At 38.4% G+C, this 15029-nt stretch overlaps 1 protein-coding gene across 4 annotated transcripts in view; it reads left to right on the plus strand.

Annotated features, from left to right (window-relative positions):
- The window catches only part of flt1 (fms related receptor tyrosine kinase 1), a 33841-nt gene that overhangs the window by 15202 nt on the left and 3610 nt on the right, over positions 1 to 15029 (plus strand). The window contains exons 11-29 of one of the 4 annotated variants that reach the window (XM_058764705.1): positions 4244 to 4364; positions 6442 to 6550; positions 7195 to 7500; positions 9509 to 9655; positions 9742 to 9873; positions 10791 to 10897; positions 10972 to 11107; positions 11190 to 11294; positions 11413 to 11526; positions 12182 to 12270; positions 12899 to 13013; positions 13237 to 13334; positions 13413 to 13535; positions 13626 to 13737; positions 13896 to 13995; positions 14094 to 14199; positions 14273 to 14376; positions 14570 to 14636; positions 14719 to 14810. In XM_058764705.1, coding sequence (XP_058620688.1) covers positions 4244 to 4364; positions 6442 to 6550; positions 7195 to 7500; positions 9509 to 9655; positions 9742 to 9873; positions 10791 to 10897; positions 10972 to 11107; positions 11190 to 11294; positions 11413 to 11526; positions 12182 to 12270; positions 12899 to 13013; positions 13237 to 13334; positions 13413 to 13535; positions 13626 to 13737; positions 13896 to 13995; positions 14094 to 14199; positions 14273 to 14376; positions 14570 to 14636; positions 14719 to 14810 — 2283 coding nt within the window. Of the gene's footprint in view, positions 1 to 1927; positions 3381 to 4243; positions 4365 to 6441; positions 6551 to 7194; positions 7501 to 9508; positions 9656 to 9741; positions 9874 to 10790; positions 10898 to 10971; positions 11108 to 11189; positions 11295 to 11412; positions 11527 to 12181; positions 12271 to 12898; positions 13014 to 13236; positions 13335 to 13412; positions 13536 to 13625; positions 13738 to 13895; positions 13996 to 14093; positions 14200 to 14272; positions 14377 to 14569; positions 14637 to 14718; positions 14811 to 15029 lie in introns of those variants that run through there. The other 3 variants (XM_058764707.1, XM_058764709.1, XM_058764708.1) reach the window with 3 other exon arrangements.

A 15029-nucleotide genomic window follows, 5' to 3' on the forward strand; every position in this document is an offset into this window, starting at 1 on the left:
CCAGGTGAAAAAACACATGCGAGACAATGCAATTTTGCTAGGTTTGGATTTCCCACACTAGACTAAGTTAGATATCCTCTCCATCATTGCGTAATGTCCTGAAACAATTTAAACAGTTCAGTTATTTCACACTGTACCTGGTCACAGTGTGTTTGATGTGTTTTTTTTAGAATGAATGCACATATGAGTGGAGACATGTGTCTATATTTACAGACATACACACACACATGTGTATGTGTGTGTGTGTTTGTGAATAGAGACCTGTTTTGTCTAATTCAGCATGTGTTCAGACAGGGTTTCCTCTTAGCCTGTAGAACAGATGCTTGAGAAGGCCTTTCATGTGTGTGTCTCTATTCATTTTTGTGTGGATGCAGACGCTCATGTGTGTGTGCTCGTATTTGTGTGTGAATGTGTGCCTGGTACAGTCACAGAACTGAATTTAACTCCCGAGTTGAAAGTGCAGAAAAAAGCACTTCAAAAGAAGCCAGTTCCGTGCTTACAAGCACAATTTGTTCGTTTCTAAATCAAACACTATGATTTAATGAACTTCCTGTGCAGAATGCTGGCTGTTTATTATTGTGATTGCTCAGACGCATCCTGCCATGCCTTCTTCAATGTCTGACACACCACATATCCACCGTTCTCATGAGAAATATTTAGCAAGCATTACTCATCTCACAGAAACACCCTTCCACATACATTCCCGACTTACTCCCATATAGACACACACTCCGAGATTGTTTAAAATCCACAAACCCTGAAAGTGTTACGCTACAGTATGACACTGTATTTCTACTCAAAATGTGTCCATTTTTAGGTCATGCTTCCCCTTATTGTACTGCCTTCGTGACATGTTATATTGGTGATATTTTCTTGGCCTATTCTTTGAGTGCTTCCTAAAAGAACTAAAAATGAAATATCACTGAGAGGAAAAGTCTTGTTGGCTGAAATAATGCAACAAACTCCCTGTATGTGTCAGCTATCCTTCATGCAATCTTAAAGTGACAGTTCATTCAGAAATGTAAGTTCTTTCATGATTCGCTTAATATTAATACTGTTCTGTCCAATTTGGTCTAAGAAGGTCCAATTCTCGCTATTAACAAACCGTTAACAATGACTTTTGCCTCAATAAACTTCTAATTTGCTGCTTATTAATAGTTAGTAAGGTTGCTAAGTTTATGTATTGGGTAGGATAAGGGATATAGAATTTGGTCATGCAGAATATATGCTTTATAAGCACTAATAAACAGCCAGTATGTTAATAATGGGCATGCTAATAGGCATCTAGTTAATAGTGAGAATTGGTCCCTATACTAAAGTGTTACCTAGTTTTTTTTAATATATATATATATATATATATTTCTAGTTTTATTGAGTTTTAGTAGTTTAAATAAAATTTAAAAAAAATAGAAAAGTTGAAAACTAGTTAAATAATTAAAGTTTTTTTTATATATTTTGTTTTATTTCAGGTGATGAAATAATATTTTTTAATGGTTTCAGATATGCATATAATTTTGGAACAGCATTTTTGGAAATGACCTATCCCTTTAAGAAATGCTTTGGTGAAATAATGAAAGCAAACCCACATGGAATTTGCAGCAACGAATTTCCTAAGAAATGTAACACTCGTCATGCTCTAATTTGATTAAAAACTAAATTATTTATGCTTTCAGTTAGCAATATGTATCTAACACATATTACCTTGTTTAAATTCTTTCTGGGGGAGTTTATGCTAAAATGAGCGCAGAAAATGCCTGTAGATTCTATCTGGGTCTGCCTATCTGATGTAATTTTTTTCATCATTTGCATATTGATTTTGCTGAGATATACTCATCTTAAATTTCAAAAGGTATATATGGTTAAAAAAATGAAAGCACTGTGTAAAGCTTGATCATTGAAAGGTATTGTATGTACATTCTGTTGAGAGGTCTTGACTGGCTGGACCCTGACTCAGGCCCTTATTCTTTATAGCAGCCCGGCGCGGCTGGCCTGACGCTGCGGTGGAGGAGGCCCAGGGAGAGTGGAGTTGTGGGCCGGGCCGGCCTGATAGCGGCTGGATGGGCTTGAGCTCGGCCATGGGAACAGCAGTACTCTTATCTCAGCCAGGCAGGAGGCGCAGACGGGCTTCCTGTGCGAAAAATCAGAGCGCTTTTCCTCTCGTTGTTTGGCTTCCTCCCCGACGCGAGACAGCTTCCCAGCAGCGTGATTGTCCCTCCGTCTTCAAACGTGGCACAGTCCGCTTCCTCAGGAGCTTGATCTATTCTTGAGCGTCCCTGATCCCACACACACACACCCTCCACCCCACTTTACCGATCACCCACAATCCCCCTCACCTGTCCTGCCACACTCACAAATAACCCTACAACTGCCAGTGCCCTTCCTTATCCAGCCACCCCAGAGACATCACTAAAAGCAGGCCATCTCACGAGGATCCAGAACAGCTGGGCTCACACAGGACGGAGAGGCTGATATCTCTGCACCCCTGGAACTACATTCTAATTTATTCCTCTTTGTTGTTGTTGTTGTACAGAGACAGTTTTTTCTGCTCTTCCTCTTTCTGAGCATGATCCCCATCCATACACTGCCTGGTGCTGCTTTGCTTTTCGTGTTCTTGAGTGGTACTATAAAGGATGTATGAACCAAGCCTCCATCTCCAAAGCCCAGACCATCAGTCGTAGTTCTAACATCCACAAAAGCTGTGAGTTCAGATTGTACATGATGAAAATATCCATAAACATCTACTATCTCGACGTGAGCCAAGGAGGGCAGAGAAAACCGAGGCTCGCTATTTGGATTTCTCGTTTTAGTTTTTTGTTGTTTTTTCCAGACAGGACCTGGCCCAGAATGCCTGCTGTGTAGGAGTTCTGATGGGCTGTAAATGAATGACAAAAGCTCTGTGTCATCCTGTGTGTCATCTTAAAACTCTTCCACTTTACAGTGATGCTGTGTATTACAGTTGCTTTATTTTGTGCTGAAAGAAAAGATCCTGCCTGTTTGTATGCAAGTGTTTATGTATGTTGCGTGAGTATTTGTGTGTTTGTTTCCACTCTACGGGTCTCTCCCAATGTGATTCGTCCCTTTTTATACAGATTGTCTATGAGTAATATATGATTCTAATATTTAATAATTTTATACAACTAACTTACTTATGGTAAATCTCAGTAATTGCCAAATGTGTAAGAACGCTGATAAAAATGTATTTTTAATATCTAATGTATGTGTTTATATCAAATGTATTTGTTTTTACATTAAATTTGCTTGAAATTATTTGTACAATATGGTCTGTTTGGTTCCATAAAATGCATATGTGAAGTCCTAGCTGCTGGCAAAGATGTAGCTGAAATATTGGCCGACTATAATAAACTGTTTCTTGATTGATGCTTTTCTAGACAATAAAACAGAGTAGATTTCATAATGACCCACTGAAGTCAGTTCATAATACTGTACGCAGGCACACTGGGTACATGGATGAAGGTGTGTGAATGCAGAATGACTGGGGATGTTTGTGGTAAAAACAAATGGGCGTTTGAAGTCTGTGTGTGTGTGTGTGTGTGTGTGTGTGTATGAGAGAACGAGCGAGCGACTGTTCCCGGAGAGCCGTGGGAGAGTGGACTGTGTTTGAGAAGTGCTGTTGTCATGATCAGGGTGGGACATACGAGGACAGAACACTCACTGTCTCAGCCAAATAGGAAGAGCAATCAGAGAGAGTCGTCAAAGCCAGGGAGGGGTAACAGGGCGGTGGGCACACAGTCACGGACAAATACCCATCACCACGGCCCATCAGAACCTTGCTCCAAAGATTAGAGACCTTAAAGAATTGGCATGGATAAGATAATGGGATAAATGCCTAGAAGTTGGTGTGCAAAGTGGATGAGAGGTTGGAACTTCGGAAGCTTGGCTGGGATGATTTACAGGCAGGAAAAGGAACACATCCAAGCCCCACACACTGCTAATTACGGAACACTCCAACGAGTGTCACTGTATCCTGACACAAATGACACACACACACACACACTGAAAATGAATTCCCCAAAAAAATTCCAAAGAAACAATTCCATAAGTTGACTATAGTGAAAAATGAATTCCCAAGAGACCAGGGATCGGAAGATTCCGGTCTTCCCCTTTCAGACCGCAGCTGCGCTACACATCTGTGTCTTGTGACATCACTGCTTCGACACTTGTGAACTGAGAGTTCTGTCGTTCTCTCTTCCTCTTTCTCGTCCTCTGTCTTCCTCTCTCTAAGATGCGAGAAGCCTCCTCCTTCGTCCTGGACTGCAGTCAGCGAGAAGACAGAAGTCATGTCCACCCACAATCCCATCCTGACCGTCAGCCACAGACAGGAAGTGTTAGAAGGGAAGAATAAGGTGAGTGTTTGAGTGGGTGGACTGATCACAGGGGACAGATGAAATGAATACACAAGAGGTCACACAAGAATGCAAAAGTACTCCCCCGGGGTTCACACGCGTGCATCAGTTCTGTGGAATTATGTGTTCCACCAAATGTTTCTAGATAACAGCAATCAAGTTCCAATTCTAGTTAGTTCTGTAGGTGGTTAAATAGTTGTCCTTCCTCTCTGATTACTGGACAACATTAAATTATTTATTTCAAGAATACTCCATCTTCATCCCCCATCCCCCGTCATGGTGCTAGAACAACAATAACAAATAACAACAAAGAGTATTAAAATAGGTTTGTTTCAGTATCAGTTTGCTAAATATTAGAACCTCCTTTTATAAAAAACATGGAGGGAATAGAATCTGATGGCGAGGTGTTTCCCCACACCTGTGGAGAGGCATGTTGATTTAGTGGCTTAAAAGTTGTGGATGGGTCTTAACAAGAATCAGTTTGATAAATTTTTAAACTTACTTATATCAGAAAAGTTGGTATAAGAATCTGATGACGAGCAACCCAGGTGTCAGAATCTGTTTCCCCAGCCCTGTGGGGAGACATGTTGATTATATGCCTTTTGAAGATGAATCTTTACCAATATCAGTTTCATAAATATTTGAACCTCCTTCTATAACAGGGGTGCTCAAATCTGGACCTCGAGATCCACTTTCCTGCAGAGTTTAGCTTCAACCTTAATCAAACACACCTGAACAAGCTAATCAAGTTCTTCAGGTTTAATCCAGGATAGAGATAATCTCTGCAGGAAAGCGGATCTCGAGATCCAGAGTTGAGGACACCTGTTCTATAAGAAACATCGAGGGAACAGATTACAATGGCGAGCAATCCAGCTGTCAGAATCTGTTCCCCCAGCCCCAAAGTTGTTGATCTGATTCTTTTTGGGGATAGATCCTAAGCAATATCAGTTTGATAAATATTTAAAAAACCTCCTTTTATAAAAACTATGGAGAAACATGTTGATGTAGTGTATTCAAATTTGTTTATTATATCCAATTTAAGAATGCATCTTAACCAGTATCGGTTTGACAATAGAACCTCCTTGTATAAGAAACATGGAGGGAACAGAATGGCGAGCAATCCAGCTGCCAGAATCTGTTCCCCCATCCACTTGAAGAGACATGATCCAGCGGCTTAAAAGTTGTTGATTCTCTCCCATTTGGAGATGGGTATTAACCAGAATCAGTTTGACTAATATTAAAACCTCCTTATATCAGAAAAGAGAGGAAAGAATCTGATGGCGAGCAACCCGGGTGTCAGAATCTGTTCCCCCAGCTTTGTATAGAACCATGTTGATGCCACTTGAGGATGGATCTTAACCAATACAAGTTTGATAAATATTAGAACCTCCTTCTATAAGAAACATGAGGGGAACTGAATCAGATGGTGAGCAATCAAGCTGTCAGAATCTGTTCCCCCACCCCCATGAAGAGACATGATGTAATGGCTTAAAAGCCATCTCTTCCATTTAGGAATGGATCATAACCAGTATCAGTTTGATAAATATTAGAACCTCCTTCTATAAGAAACAATGGAGGAATAGAATTCGATAACAAGCAAACCAGCTGTCAGAATAAGAATGAAACCATTTTTTGGATTTCAACCTATGTTGTAAAATTTTGGTCACTCCTAAGCATACTCATTTTGTGGCTAGAGGTAATGTGAAATGTTATTACCTTGTGTGAGCTTTGGGTTCTCAAACAAATGTAATTACTTACCACAATTTACCCAACATTTCCCTGGATCAACATCATTGGTCATGGATGGTCTGCAAACAACATTATTTACCAAACTAATGACTCATTATGGGTTTGTACATAGGACGTAAGTTAGGTGCTTGAACAAGATTCTTATCAATCAAGGTTAGGGTTTGAGCAGGGATTGTGTTATAGCTATGATTGTTTAATGAGAATGTAGTTCCTGGACAAACAATGGAAGTTGATGCAGGAACATGTCCAACTTGAGGAAATCACATAATGCTTAAACTTTCTAGCCATGCTTGCTTGCATGCAACAGTTGTTTTTTGTGTTTCCACAGACTGTAGGAGTTCTGAAAGTTGGCGAAGCATTGATATCTGGCATCTATCGCTGTGTTGCGTCAAATTTAATGGGCAGAGATGAACTAGACATCCGTTTCTATGTCACAGGTACTTTGTATATATATATATAAAACTAAATTTTAAAAGATTTTTAAATCTTAACATCCAAATATTTTACCTCATTCTCCATATCTTTTTCTCTCATGCTCCCTCTCTCTCACTCCTTCCCTTTCTTCCTCTAATCCCGCCCTCCTCCGTCCCCTTGTTTTCGAGGGTTTGCTTTCAAGCTGTGCTAAATTCAGCCACAGTGGATGTAGCCCATCCTGGCTGTTGTCATAGCGACAGGGTGGAGGAGTGAACAGGAACCTGTGGCTCTTATCATACTGCCTCCTCGTGCGGTCCATTATTTGGAGAACACTGGTGGTGTTCGGGAAAGATAAACATTATCTTCCATCAGGAAACCCTCGAGCGGTTTCCACGGGAAATTTCAAATAGCTAAAGTAAATAGCGCGCCTTTACACTAGCGTCTTATTGCTACTTGTACTGACAATGGCTATTCAACATTGTCATCAAAGGTTACAAAAAATGCTGCTTGGTCAATACTTCCAAATTGGTTTCTCTAGGCTGTTTTTTGTTTAATAGCCTGAAACAAAACTCAGTTGTTTACAGAAGGTCTGCATGTGTTCGGTCTCACTGTATCGAGGATTTACACAGGAAGTGGAAACTGAAACTGCTTTTGTCCACCATCACAGATGTCAAAGGAGGCCTTATCGCATCTTTGGAGGAAGAGCCCAGAGAGGGAGGGGACCTTCGTCTGGTCTGTATAGCCAATAGGCACCTCTATTCAGACCTGTCATGGTATAGATTAACGAATCAATCCACAACAACAGAGGGAGCTTCAGTTCTCGGCGGGGAGCTCAAAGAGGGGCAGTTCTCTCAAACTCTGCAGCTTCTGCTGAAGAATGTGACTGCACAGGATTCAGGAACATACCGCTGTTCTGTCACACTCCTGCTTACAGGAGAACATACACACCTAGATACAGCCGTGGAGGTCAAAGGTGTGTCTTTAATAGTCATTGTGCTCAACACACACAAACACAAACACAAACACAAACACAAACACACACTCTTACACACTTACACTCTCTGTAAAGGGATAGTTTATCTGGTTATCATTTGCACACCTTCATGTTGTTCCAGACTTGTATGACTTTCTTTGTTGCAAGGAACACAATATGGATATTTAACGAAAAGTCCTGGCCGCTCTTTTCCATGGAATTAAATATGGATGAACCCTAAAAAAAATGACAAAAGTACCATAACAGTATATAATATAATATGTAGAATCTGTTTTGCATTCATGCACGTACTCTGCCATTTTAGGATGTGGCACAACAGCTTTGACATCAGTGTTTCTCAGCATTAACAAGAAAAGCATACAAAAGTTTTAAAACAACAAATAAGCAAATGTTTTTTTTTTTTTTTTTTACTGAAATCAGAATTTTTTTACTGCTGTGATCTTTGGAACTTTTATGGGGTACAAAATAGGGTCTGAAACTCTTAAAAATGAACTCTTAAAAAAACTCTTGAAATATTATTATTATTATTTATGCATTTATTTTAAAATTGCATTTATTATTATTATTACTATATTTATATAAATATTACTAAACAATTAAACAACAATTAAAATATCCAGTAGTAGTTACTGATAAATTTACATTTTCCATTAGGTAATAAAAATATTTTAATATTTTTCTTACAGTATCTTACAGTAACAGGCTTGATTGAGCTTGACAAATTAAGCCAACACTTACTTACTCATATTATGTTACTGCTCGGGTGTCATAGTTTAAATTTTTTGTCACTGGGAGAAATCATATGGTAACAGGTTTGTATGCAAAATGATGGATACATTTCTGGTCATTAAAAATAGTACAAAATAAAAAATAACTAACTGATAATAAATAATAGTTTTAAACATATCTGATAAGGCATACATCAAAAACAAGGGATTTGTGTCTAATTCTTTAAAAAAAATAAAAAATAGGACACTGCAGTATTCATGGTCATATACCATATTGCTGTATCATCTGTACATTTACATATGCTTGCAAATGCAAACAGATCAGAAAGAGCAGGTCACAACACAGTCAGAAGCCATCAGACTTCTCTTAGATACTGACTTTAAGTCACGTAAGGATGTGTTTGCAGACACCCACACATTCAGAGACAGAGGCGGAAAGAGAAACAAAAAGAGAAGGAGAAAGACAGAGCAAAAGAGGTCCTTGGGAACTGGGTCCCAGAGCTTCCTGTAGCCCTTCTCTCCAAGGCTGCGTGAAGCAGAACCTCTTTGGTGTGGGAATGAAATCTAGTCAGGAGGAAGAGCACACAATGGCACTTCCCACTATGCCACATTTACAGACTGCTTCACATGGCCAAAGAACAATCAGCCAATCAGCCACTGTCACAGAACGAGGAAAGAGACGATAATCAATTGTGTCCAGGAGGAAAATATATTTTTCTAGAGTTTTATGTAGTCATGCTTCATGTGAAGAACCCCACATGTTTTTGTTTTGTTTTATGTAAATTAAGTTACAGACAAATTAACCTGCGATTCTTTCATATTAATCTACATAAATTTGAGACTACACTGTAAAACTTTCAACAGCCAAAGCAATAGTAGGCGTCCTTGGCCGGCTGACCCGGAAATATCAGTTGAGTCAGTGAAATGCTGAATGTGTCATTAAGACAAACAGAGGGATTTCGCTGAATGGCACAAATCCAATGGCTGCAATTCAAACATTCCAGGCCTCAATCTGCAATGAAAGAAATACAACTCGCAGTCTATTCACACTTCTGTAACAATAGCGAACCGCGTCACCCGTAAATCACTCAGCTGCTTTATAAGGCGGACGTGTAATGCTAAGTGCCTCATGTGATGGCTGTGATTTCCGTCAGTCTCCCTAGGGGTGTTTTGATCTTTTTTGATTAAACTGATTCAGTGGATGTGGAACATCATGCGTAATGACCCCTGACCAAGCCATTTTGTCTCACACTGTACAGTTCTGCAGGCACCGGTGCTGCTGCGAAATCTGAGCGATCACAGTGTTAATGTTAGCAACTCGGTCACTCTCCGCTGCCCCGTTCTGGGAATTCCACACCCCCGGATCACATGGTATAAGGACCAAAGAAAGCTTCAGCAGGTGTCTGGTGAGACTGGAAAACGTGCTTTTTGAGTATTTATTTTAAGTATCCTGTATGTGAATAGATTACATATGTGTTTGTTTTATTGGCAGGTATTATGCTGTTTGCAGAGGAAGGGACTCTTCATATCGACCGAATTACAGTTGAAGACCAGGGACTTTATACCTGTAAGGCCACCAATGAGAGAGGGTCTGTGGAGAGCTCCGCCCACATTTGGGTTCAAAGTAAGCTTTATCCTTTGTCTCAAAATTTACTAATTTTTATTTGTATTATTATAACTTATTTTAAATTTTATGGCAAGGGTGAAATTAATTATAATGCAATGAAATGCAATGAAAATCATTTTTAAATCATCTACTGAATATACACTACTGTAGAGATTGGGGTCAGTAAGATATTTTTATTATTTTATTTTGCAGCAACACATTTTAGTAGATCAAAAGTGTCATTCTGTTTCAAATAAATTCAGTTCTTTTGGATTTTCTATTCATCAACGAGTTTAACATTGATAACGAAATGTTACTTGAGTTCAAATCAACATATTAGAATGATTTCTGAAGGATCATGTGACACTGAAGGCTGGAGTAATGATGCTGAAAATTTGAGCTTTACTGAATAAATGATATTTAGGTATTAAAATAGTTATTTAATAATTCACAATAATGCTATTTTTTATTATATTTATTTTAAATAAAATTAATGCAGAGTTGGTGCGCATTAGAGGCTTCTTTCAAAAACATAAAACATTTCACAGACCCCAGATTTTAAACTTGTAATGTATGCATGAATAGTCCTTTAGCTTTTTTTCTTTTCTTTTTTTTTCTCACACTCCCTTATTTACTCTTGTCGGATGCTTCTAAACACGGTGCTGAGAGGAGACATTCACGCTGGTCTCTTCCGATAGGCCAGGAAGGAAACTGTCTCCCATTTTCATTTCCCACAGATGGCCTCGGCTTTTCAACCCTTAAACTGTTTACCTATTTTTATGTAGGTTCATTTGTTTAGCTGTTTCTGTAGAGGCTAATGCATTACTCATGACCTGTAGGGATTTGTCGTGCTCATGGGGACAAATGTGATCCCGGTCATGTCCCAGTCTCTTATTTTTTTCTCTTTAAACAACACTTGTTTATGTATCCAAAAGGTTCATCTGAATCCCTTTCTCTGGAGATCCCGACTCTAGCATGTACATGCGTGGTGGCCACTCTTTTCTGGCTGCTTCTCACACTGCTGATTCGCAAACTCAAACAGGTGAGAGCCAATCAAAGCCAATTAAAACTGCTTATGTTATTGCGACATGTAATATATATGTGGTTCATTCTCAGCCAAACTCCACTAATGGCAAAGCAGAGTACCTGCCAATCATCCTGCATCCAGGGGAGGAGCCTCTGGTTGAGCACTGCGACAGATTACAGTATGATCCTGCCCGATGGGAGTTTCCACGTGACCGCCTTCAACTAGGTAAATTTTGTGCGTGCTTTATAAGTTGTATTGATGTCGTTATGCAGTATACTGATATTTGCTTTATTGTCCTGTTCTCCAGAAAAGCCCCTGGGGCGAGGGGCATTTGGCAGAGTAATGCAGGCCTCAGCTTTCGGCATTTGCAATTCAGCCAGCTGCACCACAGTGGCCGTCAAAATGCTTAAAGGTATATTTTTAACCATTAAAACTGCTCAAGAATCTTAAAAATGCCTATTGTGTAATAAAAAAGCCTATTTACCAAATATACAATAGTGTCAGGAGTTATGTCTGTCCTGTTCCTGCAGATGGCGCAACACCCAGTGAACACAAGGCTCTGATGACCGAACTGAAGATCCTCAATCATATTGGTCATCACCTCAATGTGGTCAATCTTCTCGGTGCATGTACCAAACCAGGAGGTCTGCATGTCACCATTTCTCTGTAAACCCTCAAAGTTTGGTTTTGCTATATGGCATCTATAAAAGTGATTCAAGATGTGTATGGCTTGTGCATGTATTTTAGGGTCAACATGTTTCTTTTAAAAGAAATTAATACTTTTTATTCAAGTATGCATTAAATTGATCAGAAGTGACAGTAAAGGCATTTATAATGTTAGAAAATATTTCTATATCAAATAAATGCTGTTCTTTTGAACTTTCTATTAAAGAAATGTTTCCACAAAAAATTTAATAATTTTTAAAAAATAAATAATAAAAAAAATTATTGATAATAATAAGAAATGTTTCTGAATGTTAGCAGAAATGTTTCAGCATATTTGAACGATTTCTGAAGGATCATGTTACACTGAAGACTAGAGTAATGATGCTGAAAATTCAACTTTGTGTCAAAAAATAAGTGACATCTTATAATATATTAAACTAGAAAACATCATTTAAATTGTAACAATAATTCATAATATTACTGTTTTTACTGTATTTTACTGAGCCTTCTTTCAAAAACATTAAAAAATGAATTGACACCAAACCTTTGAACAACATATATAAAATTAATGGTATAGAGAGGAAAGGAAAACTGTGTTCTATACGTATTAATTTTATGTTTTGGTGTTTTCAGGGCCTCTGATGGTTATAGTTGAATACTGTAAGTTTGGCAATCTGTCTGCGTACCTTAAGAGCAAACGAGACGTCTTCCTGTTAAACAGGGTTAGTCTATCTATCTATCTATCTATCTATCTATCTATCTATCTATCTATCTATCTATCTATCTATCTATCTATCTATCTATTTACCTATTTATCTGTCTATCGATCTACGTCTGTCTGTCTGTGTAAATTTCACTTCAACAGTTTAATTTCAGTTGATATTTTAGAATCATCAATGTCATGTCTGAACTACAATCTTTTATTAGTTTTGCAGAACATCACTCAGAAAGTCTTCTGAATGTCACAGTATTTTGAGCGGGGAACTGTTGGTTTGTGGTGTTGTGAGGTTTAGTGACCTCTATAAATGTCTGATGTCAAGTTCTCTTATTTCCTTCTGAAATAAATAGAGCAGTGTTCATCAAAACAACAGAGTCATACTTCCCTCTGTGTGACCATCTCTAAAGCTTCTTACCTCCTTGAATGGCCTCTACAAAAGCTTCACAAAGAACTGTGTGTTACTGTGATAGTCCTGATCCAAGATCAGCGGGGCCTAGTGCTAAAATATGAGATACATATGGAGTCCTTGTATTTAACTCACACTGATATGTTGATATGTGCTGTATATTATTCACTAGATGTGTTCCAGCTGAATGACTGCTCATTTCATGTGTTGTGTGTGTCTGATTCAGTTGAACAGAGAAGAGGAGGGATATAAAGGACGATTGGTCAGTGTGTCCAGCAGCCAGAGCAATGCCAGCTCGGGGTTTAGTGAGGAGAGAGGAGAGATCTCAGAGGAGGACAGTGGTGAGCTTACATCACATGCATAATGCCATTTAAATTATCAATGTGCAATGAACCATAAAACTTGTTGAACAGTCTTTCCCCAATACAATAATGAATAATTTTGAAGCAAAAAGACATTAAGGGGATAGTTTACAAAAAACCCTGATCCTTCACCTAAAAACAAATATAATGTTGATCTCATTATTAAAAGAGAGACTAAAGTCTTACTGTTTGTCTTCTGCAGGTTCTCTTCCTGAATCCAACACCCCTCTGCTGCTTGAAGACCTGATTTCTTACAGCTTTCAGGTGGCCAGAGGAATGGAGTTTCTCGCGTCTCGCAAGGTAAAGTACCTTCCTGTCTGCATATATGAACATGAATATGGACTTTTTTCACAATGCTTTTTTTCTTCATGTTTTCAGTGCATTCATCGTGACCTTGCTGCCAGAAACATCCTGCTGTCCAACAACAACGTGGTGAAGATCTGTGATTTTGGCTTGGCCCGAGATGTATACAAAGACCCAGACTACGTGCGCAAAGGAGATGTAAGTATTCTGCCATCAATAAATCAAAGTTTATGGTCAACAACATAAAAAAGGGCCAAATGTGTGTAATGAATGTGTGTTGCCATGAAGGCACGGTTACCACTGAAATGGATGGCGCCTGAATCGATCTTCGACAAAGTCTTCACCACTCAGAGTGACGTGTGGTCGTATGGAGTTCTGCTCTGGGAGATCTTCTCACTTGGTAAAGTCAATGCTGTTTACGTACATTACATAATTCAAGCCACAGATTATTTTATTCATAACACAATTCCTTTGATATATGGAACAATAGAACTATTGACAGGTCATAGGAAAACTGATTAGGAAACAAGAAATGTAACAGTGTTTGTGGTCACATAGGAGCATCTCCGTACCCGGGGCTGAACATTGATGAAGAGTTTTGTCACAGACTGAAGCAGGGGACTCGGATGTGTCCTCCTGAGTACAGCATCCCGGAGATGTCAGTTCTCACCTGTATACATCGTATTAAACATGTTCAATCATTGCCCCATGAACCAATACATTGCTAATATTGAGCTTGTGGGATTTGTCTGACAGTTACAGCATTATGATGGCATGCTGGGAAAATAACCCTGAGGACAGACCTTCTTTCTCTGCTCTTGTCGAGATACTGGGAGACCTCCTGCAGACCTGCGTCCAACAGGTGGGACATTATATAGTGTGTGTGTTTGTATTTGACTGGTCAGAACTAAACACACTTTTTTTTTTAAAAACAGGATGGAAAGGATTATATTCCACTGAACGCTTTTATTTCTGGAGAAGGAAATACGGCGCACATCGACCAGAAAGACATAAGCCAGAGAACACTGGGAACGTCAAGGTACAAACGCTATCATATGTGAACATATGTATAATAATTACATGTGAAATACAATATGTACAATTCAAAATATATACAAAGTGTGTTCAAAAAAATACACTTGTTTCATTAAAATAAATATTAAATTAAATAATTGGAACTTTTCAAATTAATTATTAAAGGAAATTAAGATAAATATTCAAATGTATTTTAGCTACATCAGCTCTGGGAAAATCAAAGCCATCAGCACTTTTGAGGATCTGCACGAAGAAATCCCTGATGTAAGTGTTTTAAAAAATATAGTTGAATTTCACTTAGGCGAAGTTGTCGAGATTTACTTTTTTTTTTTAAATCTTACTTTAGGACAACCAGTCTGACAGTGGAATGGTTCTCCCGTCTGAAGAGTTGATTCGGGTGAAGTGGATGGACAGATTTAAAACCAAAAACATCACTAAGTAGGTGTCATGATCTGTTACATAACCATTAAAAAGTTTGGGGTCAGTAAGATCTTTTATTTTAAGGACTTTTTATATAGTACTTTTATTCAGCAATGATGCTTTAAATTGATCAAAAGTGATAGTAGAAACATTTATAAGATTACTGTTTTAAATAAATGCTGTTGGAATGACATTTTTAAAGTATATTTGAATAATTTTTTAATACATTATTTTACA

The sequence above is a fragment of the Onychostoma macrolepis genome, chromosome 24 (genome assembly GCF_012432095.1).
Source record: "Onychostoma macrolepis isolate SWU-2019 chromosome 24, ASM1243209v1, whole genome shotgun sequence".
NCBI classification, from domain to species: Eukaryota; Metazoa; Chordata; class Actinopteri; order Cypriniformes; family Cyprinidae; genus Onychostoma; species Onychostoma macrolepis.